The 11,447-nt window shown below is 53.7% G+C and overlaps 1 protein-coding gene across 1 annotated transcript; it reads right to left on the bottom strand.

Moving 5' to 3' along the window:
• Window positions 1–1,637: 1,637 nt before the first annotated feature.
• On the bottom strand, window positions 1,638–4,841 carry LOC123100343 (probable flavin-containing monooxygenase 1). The gene is made up of 5 exons (XM_044522281.1): window positions 4,260–4,841; window positions 3,942–4,182; window positions 2,913–3,091; window positions 2,389–2,741; window positions 1,638–2,308 (listed from the first exon to the last, which is right to left on the bottom strand). Exons 1-5 carry the CDS (start codon window positions 4,740–4,742, stop codon window positions 1,969–1,971), a joined length of 1,596 nt encoding a protein of 531 aa, XP_044378216.1. The 5' UTR covers window positions 4,743–4,841; the 3' UTR covers window positions 1,638–1,968.
• Between the last annotated feature and the right edge of the window lie 6,606 nt (window positions 4,842–11,447).

Genomic DNA, 11,447 nt, shown 5'->3' with positions numbered 1-11,447 from the left:
TATGGCCGCCGAGAGGACTGTCATGTTGTGATCCATGGTCAGCCGCCTGGACATGGAGGGAGACTATAGGTCCGTGGTGTTGGCCACTGTCAGCTCTCAAGTCACACACACATGAAAAACGGAGGAGGCGAGTGATTCTGGCCGCTCTCGGTCTGCTGCAATCTTTTCTTCTCTACTTCTATTTCAACACTAACGAAAAGAGAGGGAAAGGGGCAGATAGCTAGTCACGGCCGGACATGTTTGTGCCATCCCACGGACCAGGGAGTGCTGCTGAGACAAGCAGCATGGCAACTACATGCCTACACTGCTGCTGTCGATGTTGACATGCACGACACACAAACACTATCATGGGCTTCTGCAGTGCTAAGAGCAACTCCAACGCGCCGACCCAAACTATCAATGCGTGTCCATTTGGGTCGAAACTGACACAAAAGTTGGCCTAACACGTCGACGCAAACGGACCAGCGTCCACTTTTTGGCCGGGAACGATCCATTTCAGGCCCAAATTTGGGCCCGCTCTTGTCTTTCCCCTGGCCCGACGGTCGGTGACACATTTGTCATTTCCCCCTTTCTCTCATCGACTGCCACCACACTCAGCCGCCCCTCCTCGCCGCCGCCACTCGAATGCCCCATACTCTGGCGTTGGGGGACTGTTTTCGCTGCCGTCGCAGCACTCCAACGTCGATGCCACCCCCTGGCCTCTGCTGCCGGCAGCACCCCCTTGCGCATATACCTCGCTCGCTGGACACCACCACGTTCGCATCCACGCCGACAGGCCTGCTACCTGGTATTGGGAAGGCGCGAGGCTCTTCACCGGCCGGCTTCTTCCACCATGCCCGCAAGGTGTTCGGCGGTTTGCCTGCAAAGTACAAATGAACTCCGGCGACGAGTACTTTTTCCAAAATTTCATTTGCGATTCAGATGATTTTTCGTCCGATGATGAGGAGATTGTGGCTGCTTCTTTGGTCGTCCATGACCACATTAGTAGGAAGCGGCCGATGTTCGGGGGCTCGATCCCGGGGCATACTCTGGCATTGAATCGCAAAACACAGAGAGAGAGGCCATTGCCTACTCTGGCAAGACTACTTTGAGTCCGCTGACCCGCTCTAAAAACACAACCTATTCCGGCGCCGCTTCCGAACGGCTAGACATGTGTTCAGCCATATCCAGCCGGGGGTGGTGGCGTACGGCAACTATTTCGAGTGCAAGGAGGATGCCTTGTGAAAGATTGGTTTCTCCTCTTATCAGAAATACACTGCAGCTATTCGGATGCTTGCATACGAAGTACCCGGTGATCTGATAGATGAGTATGTCCGAATGAACAAGTCCACATGCCTAAACCCCATGTACAAATTCTGCAAGGGCGTGGTAGCAGTGTTTAACTCAGTTGTTGGCGACCAATGCCAGTATGGGCTTTCCGGGCAAACAGTCATAGGGTTGAGATGGGGGCGAGCGCGCCCAGCCAAACATCGATGTGATCGCGGTGCTCCATGCAAACCGGCCGCGCGAGAGGACGGCGTAGTTACGGCAAGCCTTGAGGGTAGCAGCAAAGGAGGGCATGGCCCTTCTGAAGACAACGGCGTTGCGCCTTCTTCAAAGGTGCCAACAACAAAGGTGCACACAAGCCAATGTTCATATACACGAGTCAAAACAAATAATAAATAAGCTAGCCCAATGCGGAGAGCCAATTTGGCACCAAAACTAGCCAGCCTAAAGTACATAGCCAACATGGCAACGCATTGGAACGCTCACAAGAGGCCCGCAATGGTAGGCCCTAACCACTACTATATATTCTTGGTCACGATGGATATTATAAGCCACCAATGGAATCACGTATATTTGTATATTCTTACTAAAAGAATGTGTTATACCAGGCGTACGTACAGACTCGGCCGTGGTTATTGTTGTGGTCGAGTAAATGTAGCGTACGTAGGACGATGTGTGCACTGTGCTATGCGTACGTATGAGTTACTGTTCCTTGTAGTCCTTGTTATTGTATGGGGCGAAAAGCTCGGCGATCCAGTTTGCCTTGCGGAGCGTAGCGGAGCCCAGGTCAGCGCACATGCCGTCGCTGTCGTGGATGCTGTAGGTGGAGATGCAGTGGCGGCGGTAGAATCGCGTGGTGCGGCGCATGGCGTCGGCCTCGCCGGCGACGTGCCCCATCATGGCCTTCACCGACGGCAGCTCGAACCGCCCCTCCAGCAGCCCCGACAGCCACCGGCACCGCAGCTCCGACGTGTGCAGGTTGGACACGCTCTCCACGAACCCGACGAACGCCATGTTGGGGATCAGCGGGTGGACCGTCCCACTGCCAAAAAACCAATGCACGTCAGCATCGATCGGTGCATATATGCAGCAGCAAAAGATAATCGCAGGCTATGCACGTACCGGTAGAGCGGCATCATGGAAGACTTGCCGACGACGAGGTCGCGGAAGGGCTTTGGCAGGACCTCGCGGAGCTTGTCCTTGCCCTCGAAGCCGGTGGCGAGGAAGACGAGGTCGGCCTCCACCTTGGTGCCGTCGTCGAGGACCACGCCGTTCTCGGAGAAGCACCACCCGGCGGAGGCCCTCTTGAAGCGGACGAGGCCGCGGTCCGCCATGTCGAAGAAGCCCTCCGGGAGGATGGCCATCTGGCAGCTGGCGTAGTCCTCGACGAAGGGGTGGTCCGGCGTCAGACCGTACCTTCCCAGCGGCAGCTTCCATGACAGGTATGACTCGATGAACTTGGACACCCCTGCCCGCTGCACCACCAGAATTCAAAACACAACACGTTGCTGTCAGATTGTGATATGCATGCATGCATGGTCTCCAGCATGCACACGTGCATGTTCTTGAGTCCCGATGTACGTAGTATCGAACGTACGCTTCTACGAATTTTCTGTATACGTGCATGAATTCTGACGTACACATACCAGTGGGCTCATGAGGCGGCAGAGGAGGGATCGGAAGAACCCTTGGTTGGGCCGCTCGTAGAAGAGCTGAGACAAGCGTGTGGAGTAGAACATGGAGAACGGCAAGCCCCAGATGGAGTAGGATGGCACCACCCAGTGCAGGGTCCGCACCAGCATCGTGCACGCCTGCCCTCCCTCGCCTGCAAACAAACAAGCAAACGCGACCGGTTAATGGGTCGATCCATATCAAACGGTTGTTTCCGCGACAGATTGTCAGCCCTTCCATATGCTTCTCTAAATCAGGGACGACTAATATGAATCGGGGGGAGTATTAAGTTTTAAGGAACCATTAAAATGTATACTCAAGTGAGTTTGTTAGGAAGCTAACTACCAGTCATGCATGCGAACAATTAGTTTGGAAGGTTCGTTTGGAACGGCAGATAATCTTTTGTTGCAAATCTGCTACGTACTAATGGTCAAACATGAAATACTTTGATACATACTATATGATTGAGTGACACATATAAATTGCTCATGCTTGGAGGTAGGTTGAAAAGTCAAGGCGGTATGCGTACTGATTGCGTCTAGTGTACTTTGAACTTGTGAATGCAAGAGACCTACCTAGGCATCCATTGTCTGGTCTAGGTTAGCTAAACTGTCTACTCTAGAAAGTAATACTAGATGCATGATATGCGATGGGTCAAGACAAGAGTGACCTTTTCTGGAACAGGGTATCCGACTCTCCGAAATCTCTAAGGCACACGTCACCAAATATGGCATGTATTATTCAGACATCCACTTCATCGAATGATGGGACGCTTCCACAACATATATTACTATCCTGTTTTATTTTGTTTTGTTATAAGCTCTGTGTGAACTTGCTTGGCATATTCTTTTGCTGCAATTTCCTTGTATACACACGTTTACACGAGTACGATAGCTTATCTGCCTTCTGCTAGTTTCATGCATAGTTCCATGTTGAATTTTGTCCATATTTTAGGAGAATTTTAGTTCAAACCATGTTAAATCTTCCAATCAATATATACGCACCTTGGTTTGCCTGGGCGCATTCGTTGGCTAGATCAATAGCGCTCTTCTTGTACCCAACCACCACAGCCTTCTTGCCTCGCATCAGTTCAACGGTCTCCTCCTCGCTCAGCTTGCAGTAGTCCAGCGAGTGCATCACCGTCCCCTTGAACACCTCCGGCCCCTTCCCCGGCGGGAACACGGGCATCCGCGGCACGTCGCCGTACTTCCCCGTGCACATCACCACGAACTCGAACTTGTAATACTGCAGATTACCGTGCGCGTGAGATCGATTGAATACAAATTATCTCGAAACAAGCATGCAAAGCATGTCAAAGTTACCTGAACGGTGTTGGAGTCGCCGGTGACGATGCCGACCTCCCACATGGGCTTGCCACGGAGCGGATCCTTGCCGGTGCCGCTCCACAGCTCGGTGAACCCGGCCTCGGCGCCGCCGAGGAACTTGATGTCCACCACCTTGGACCCAAACGAGATGTAGCGCCAGAGGTCGAACTCGTCGGCGTAGCCCTCGAGGTAGTCGACGATCTCCGTGTGGGTCGGAAACGACGGGTCGTCGCGGTTCTTCCACGAGTAGTCGGAGAACTCGTAGTCCGGGCGCGGCGTCTGGAGCCGCGTGGTGCGGTAGACACAGTGCTTCCACACCCCGCCGACGGACGGCGTTGCCTCGAACACCACGGGGTCGTAGGCCGCCATCTGCTTCGCCGCGGCCAGGCCGCTGATCCCGCCGCCGATGATGGCCACACGGGACACCGGAGGAACGGCCTCCCTCGTGGCCCGTGCCGCTTGTCCTTGCGCCATGGCCATCGTCTACCCGAGGTGTTGGATGGAACTGGCTGTGTGTGTGGTGATCGATGTGATCGAGGGATGTGTGCGCACTGGCTAGCTGCTTCTTGCAGGCGTAGCTAGGAGGCTGGGTAGGAAGGCTGCGAGAGAGCTAGAGCTGGAGGCGCTGTTGAGCTTTGTGTGTGTTGGTGTCGACAAGGGCAGGGCCTGGTGTATTTATAGGGTTAGGGATGCTAGCACGGGGGCTCTCGAGCATGTGAGTTTTCCACTGTGTCTCTTAGAAAACGTACGGAAACGTAGGGAGAGAAAAAATGCCGCAGCTAGGTCGGAGGTATGCAGGTCTGGAGAGCACGCATCCTCTTTTTCTCTTGGCTTTTCATATTCAATCTTTCATATCTTTTGAACCAAACGTCTAAATTAAGTTTATTTCATATTTGTGTTTCCGGTGACCAGGTCTTTCAAATGAGATCCGTTTTAATGAGTTTTGGAATTTTTGTTAAGTTTCAACCTTTAGAACTTGGTACGAGCGACCGACAGAATCGTAAATTCCCGAACCAGTGGCCAACAAAATCCTAAGTTTTAAATTTCAACCCTAAAACTTGGTACAAGCGACCGACAAAAACCTATATTTCAAAAACTATGACGGACAAAATCGCAAGTTTAAAAATGAAATTTTTAAACTTGATGTGCCCTGGTGCGGGATCCAACGACTTTGCAGATCGCAGGGCGATTGGGCAGCTGGCACGGGTTGGGCAGGTGCGTGCGCCAGCGAACTTCCAGCATGCAGGTGCACACCAATGCCAACATCTTACCATCCACCTAGAACGAAAATGACACGGTGTGTACCCCTATAAAATTACATATGTTGACACTTCAAGTTGGGGTGTCAAACATTATGCGTACACACAAAAAATATCAAATAAAACGATTTGGACCCATTGTCCGTATAAAATCACACATGCATATCACTTCGAGTTGGGGTGTTACAAATTAATCATGGGCTATTTCAATGTTTTGTCGAAGTCATTTTTCATGAAAAAGAAAGGGGGTGGCGCATGGCAACAAGGCTGAGACAAGGTTAGCGCGGAGGCGAGCATAGCAGCGAGGCCAAGATAGGGTTGACACGTCTGGCCGCAGCATCCCAGTGAGGCCTTACCAGGACCTGATTGGGGACGCCGCGACATCGATCGCATAGGACAGGAAGGAGTTCACATGTTCAAGGGAGAGTTGATGAGTGGTTTTCATTTTACGCGGCGCGGAGTAGGCCGTGCCGGAACAGAAACAACGTGGCTTGCGTAAACTAGCATAATTCTTTTTTACCGTAAAGTGTAGCACATACGTATCGTACGTGCGTTAAGCCGGCCACATGGCATAATTCTTTTTTACCGTAAACTAGGCATGCATGCACGACCGTGTCAAGCCGGCCCCTCCATCTCGTTCCTCTGATCATCTGGATCGGGAGAAACTTAGGGCGTGTTTGGTTGCCGTGTGCAACAGTGCCTGCATCGCATACACTTCTCTACTCAGTCTGGCTATGCAAATGCAGCCTCAAATGCACCATATGCATGTTGTTTGGTTGCCTGCATGCCTTCTTACTTGCATGGGCTGAACCACACTACCTGGTGTTTTTGGTTGCCTGTATGTTAGTCCACAAACCCAAGGCATGGTGTTTGGTTGTAAGCAAGGCCTGATGTGTGGTAACCTCTTTGGCTAGTTGGTGAGGTTACCACCACACTTCGGCATCACACATCATAAGCACAACAGACTATAAACAGAGCATCAACTAGCATAATTCAGATATAAGCAGTATCACGGAGATAACAGTTCAACGCATAAACCATCAACTAGCATAATTCGATAGTACGCTCGAAAGAGGTGGCCCGGCCCTACTCCTTGGCGGCGAAGGCGTCGTCGTGCTTCCCGCACTTGTTGACGACCTCAATGCCATCGTCGTCGAAGATGATGACCTTGAGGGTGTCGGGAGTGAGGAGCTTGAACGTCACCATGTAGCCGATCTCTTGATCTGATGAACGGCTGCGTAGGTGGCCCAACCCTGATCCAGGGTCACCCTGTCGTTCATCAGCTTGACCGTCACCTTCCAGGAGCAGCCGGTGTTGTTACTGAGCTTGAACTCCGTCGGCACCGCGATGAAGTGCTTGGTGAAGTCCAGGGGCATGGGATGCACTCAAGCTTCGGTGCAAGGATGACCTTGCAGAAGTGAGTTGGGCCATCCTCCTGATGGTAGTGGCCGTAGTTGCGGCGCTTGTTGCTGGGGCTCCTCCATGCCCTCGTCGTCGCCACCCTCAGGCGTCTTCGGGTCTTCCTCGGCGGTGGGCGGCAGCTCAACCTCATCGCGCATTGGGCGAAGGGGCTACTTGCCCTTGCTATCAACGGCCGGGAGCACCTCCGTGTCCTCGATCTGCACACAAGTCATGGAGTCAGGCATTGCACAGAGTTCATGGCTAATTCAAGAGCTTGTAGTTAAAACGGAATGACTGTCACTCTTCTCCTCCTCTCCATCCCCCCTATATTTACTCACCCTGCCCACCACTATTTACCCACCCCCTCTCTTCTCTCACTGTCAACCTTCCTCCTCCCCATCGCCATGAGCTCTAGCTCCAGCTCCAATGCCAACCCCTTCCGTTGGGGTATTGGCTGGAGGGCCTTCTTCCTCGGGTGGACGGCTGGTACCGGACCAAGTTCGAGAACACCATGGAGGTGTGCTCAAACTTCGGCTCCATGGCTGACATGCAGAACGAATCGAATGCCGTGGTCATGAAGGCCACTAAAGAAGAGCTGAAGACGCTGATTCCTGACCCAGCGAAGGGCGCGATGGCAGTTGACATCATTCGCTGGGCATGAATCAGGCCGTCTCCGACGACCCTAAAAAGAGGAAGAAGTGGTGCAAGTACAAGACCTACTGGGCTCCTAATGACCGCCGTGCCGCAGTGTACTGGGAGACGGCTATCGCGCCGCCGACGGTCATCGGCGGGGAGCCTAAGGAGGAGGAAGAAGAGGCGGTGCACATGCCAGCTAGAGCGCCGGAGCCAGTCCCTCCTACCTGGCAGATCGACCTCGACTCCGCCGAGGACGATGAGGACGACCCGCCGGCCGGCACGGCGATGAAGAAGAAGAAGGCCAGCGGCTCGACCAGCCGCTCCGCACGCCAGTGACGGCCGCCGCGGTCAGCCGGTGTCCGTTGTGTACCCCCTTTCCCCCTATTCCCCTATCCCCCAATCCCGAAATCTACCTTATGCATTCCGATCTTGCATGTATGAACTCCTATGAACTGCTATGAACTAGTATGAACTACCCCTATGCTTTTCTACCTCTATTCCCCATTCCCCTCCGCCGTGGATCGAATCTATCGCCGTGGATCGAATCTAGCGTGCATGTCGAAGAGAGAGAAGTGCTTACCGCCATTGATGGAGTCCGGTGGTCTTGTTCCTCTGCTCCGATCCGCCGCCGCCGGCGATGGAGTCCGGTGGTCTTCTTCCTCTGCTCCGATCCGCCGCCGCCGGTGAGAGTTGGGAGAGTGGGGAAGAGTGGGGAGAGGGAGCGGTGAGGGGCGGTGAGGCTAATAACTGCCGGTGCTTCGGGAAGCAACGCGGCTTCTCGAGGGTGGCCGCGCGCGTGCAGCCGCATCCGCCCACGTGCACCGCTCGGGCCTCGCCCTGGAGAAACTGACGATTCGTGCCTTCCCAATGAGGCAGGCCCAGAGCTGCTTTAAACGTCGTGCTATGCAGGCCCAATAGTAAAACCAGACAATCAAACAGCCCACACTCGCGCCTGGTTAGAATCGATGCGGGCAATCAAACACACACTTAATCGTACATAGCTTTGGACCGGGGAACAAGGAAAGGGGTGTGTAACCCGGACGACGGCCAACGATCTCGACCGTGCCTGCCTATTTTTGGCTACGAGCGCGCGCCTACATACACGTTCCTTTCAGCCCCTAGCTAGCCTGACCTTTAATTTGGTTGTTGCCACGTCTTGTCGCGTTGTTTCATCCGTGCTAAGCTGCATGCGGACTATTCTTTGGTACTTTTACAAGTAGCAAACCAAATTAATACGAGAAAACAACTTGAAAACTTCAACGGATAAATCAAACTACTGTGCTGAAACTCCTGCAGCTCTTGTGAATAGTACTCCCTCCGTTCCTAAATATAAGTTTTTTTAAAGACTTCAATATGGACTACGTAAGAAAAATGAGTGAATCTACACTCAAAAATATGTTTATATACATCTGTTTCAAGCATAGTAAAATCTCTAAAAGGACTTATGTTTAGGAATAGACCATATATAAAGAATTTGGTACATTTTCATAATGTTGAATTTTGCTACACATCCACTTCCGTGCCGTAGCTAGGTATCACTCTTTTTCTTGGCGGGACGCTTCCCTTGTTTAAAACCCTATCCTTTTTATTTCATCATGATCCAAGGAAAAGAAATAACACTCCCTTCACACTATTTCAGAGGAGCTTGTAAAAAAACTTGCAAGCCCTCGCGTCGCTCCCTCCCCAGGGGCGACACGGGCGGCGACCAAATCGCCAAGGCCTCCGGCCACCACACCCAATCCCACCCCTCGCCATTGCCGGCGCCTCTCGCGGGCAAAGCTCTTGTGGAGGAGGCGGCGGCGGGGCTCCTTTTCTCGCGGCAGGCGGCTCCTCTCACGAGCAGGGGATCTCTGAGCGGGGCGATGTCGGGCGGAGGGCGGCGGCCGGAGCAACGTCGTGCCTCTTGCGGGCGGCGAGTGGGGCGCCGAGGCGGCGGCCTCGGTCCGGGCTCCTGATGTGGCCGGGGTGTGGACGGCGCGTGCTCGCGCGGCGGCGGCTCGGATCCGGCTGTGCGCGTGGGGCGCAGTGACTGGCCGGGTGCGGTGGTTGCAGGCGTGCGTCGGGCGCGGTGACTAGCTGGCGTGGCGGGTGTCCTTCTCTGGAGTGCGAGGTGTGCTGCGGAGGGAGATCCTGCTCATCTGCTCTGCTGCTTCGCCTGTGCAGCCCCGATTGGATCTACTGCAAGGTGCATCGATCTGGGTGCTGCGCTTCGCGATGCGGCGTGGGTTGCTGCGGTGGAGGTGGCTATGGTGGTGTTGCGGTGGTAGACGGCAGCTTCGACCAGGGGGTGGTGCGTGTCTGGTGTGGGTGGCGGTCGGTGGTGGTAGGTGGTCGGCGCATCTTTGGGAGAAATCTTTGCTCCGGCCTTCTTCGGAGCCGGCGACGGCGGTGCCCGCGGGTGCCGTGATCTTTCTTGGAAGCGTCGTCGTGGAGGTGTGCTCCTCCTCCCCACGGCTTTGGCTCCGGAGGGAAACCTCAGATTCGCTGGGTCGGGCGATGGAGGCGTTTTCGCGTCTTTCTCCTCCTTGGGGGCATCGTCTCGGAGCCAGCTACGACTGGGAGACTGGTGGATTGCGGCATCTTCGCCGTGGATGGCGGCATCTTCGCCACGTAGTTTGCTGAGAGGGGGTGCCGGTTTCTGTTTGGCAACGATGATGTCGTCGAGAGGAGCTCGGGTCGCGGCGTGGACTTCGGTAGTCGGTGTATGGTAACGCGACAGAAAACGAAAATTTTCGGTATAGCGAGCACGCCCAGGACCACTATGGAGACTGCATACAAGGTTTGATCTGATCCGTACCGACTCGAAGCGCAGCGGAAGAAGAGTCGGTGTAGATCGTCGGTGCAGATCCCCGCAGCTAGGATTTACAACCTCCCAACCGCGAGGATGTACTCCCTCTCCGGACAGCCCTTCGGGAGGCGGTCGGACAGTCCCCCGGACAATGTCGCGGACAGCCCTTCGGGAGGACCCTCGAAACTCGGACGGAGACTCGGACAGCCCTTCGGGAGGACACTCGAACAGCCCCTCGGGAAAAAGATCGAAACTACAATCTCTCTACGGGGTTGCACACATACGGTGTCAGCTATCCGGCAGGGCTTCGCCGTCCAGAACTAGTTCCTGCCGGAACCCAGACAGCCTTACGGCTCTACGAAACTCTTTTCGTGGGAGGGAGAGAAGAAGCCAGATAATGCATGGCATGTGTATGAGAGCAAGGGATGAGTGTGGAGGGCTGCCCCTCCACCTCTATTTATAGGAAATCCCAAGGGGTAGGGTAGTTTCACACAAAAACCCAAAATGCACATGAATGAAGTCCTTCCACAAGGACCTAGAAGTGAAACCAATGAACAAAAGGGTCCCCAAGAGGGGATACCCCATGTGGCCGGCCACACCCCCATGAGGGGCCCAAAAAATGGGTCCTATCCATCCATGTCATCCCCAAGATCTTTTGGAGCAAAGCCCCAAAAGGTGGCTTTCCATAAAGTAAAAGCTGATTTTCACTATTCACGACGACATTTTTCAGCGTCTGATCGAACTGAAAATATTTATGTGGGCTAAGAACATTTCCAGTACCCACTAAAATGATTTTCAACGCGTTCCGAAACAATTCCGGTTTTAGTGATTTTCATCTGCGAAACGCATCTGAAGTGGCTCCGGCAGCTCCGGAACATTTCCGGTTTTTATCTCAGAAAATTCCAAAAAGCTTCCAGAATGATTCAGGCATCCTCCAAGAATTATCAGGCATGTGCCGAAACCAATTTGACTTAATGGTGTATCCCGAAACAACTTTTCGGTATCATCGAAACTTATCCGATGACCTCTCTCTGCGGTACGATTCCGCTGTCCGAAACTTTTCGGTGTCCGAAACTTTTCCGGTGATTTTCTCTCAGACTC

This window comes from Triticum aestivum, chromosome 4D, assembly GCF_018294505.1.
Source record: "Triticum aestivum cultivar Chinese Spring chromosome 4D, IWGSC CS RefSeq v2.1, whole genome shotgun sequence".
In the NCBI taxonomy this organism is placed as follows: Eukaryota; Viridiplantae; Streptophyta; class Magnoliopsida; order Poales; family Poaceae; genus Triticum; species Triticum aestivum.
Note: the sequence above shows the minus strand (reverse complement) of the source record. Positions and strands in the feature narration are given on the sequence as shown.

Excerpts from the sequence above, each read along its gene's own strand:
- LOC123100343 (XM_044522281.1), bottom strand. The coding sequence starts at position 4,742 with ATGGCCATGGCGCAAGGACAAGCGGCACGGGCCACGAGGGAGGCCGTT. Across the intron at positions 2,742-2,912 it reads GCCGCCTCATGAGCCCACTG|CGGGCAGGGGTGTCCAAGTT; the intron begins GTATGTGTACGT and ends CTGGTGGTGCAG. Across the intron at positions 2,309-2,388 it reads TCCATGATGCCGCTCTACCG|TGGGACGGTCCACCCGCTGA; the intron begins GTACGTGCATAG and ends GTTTTTTGGCAG.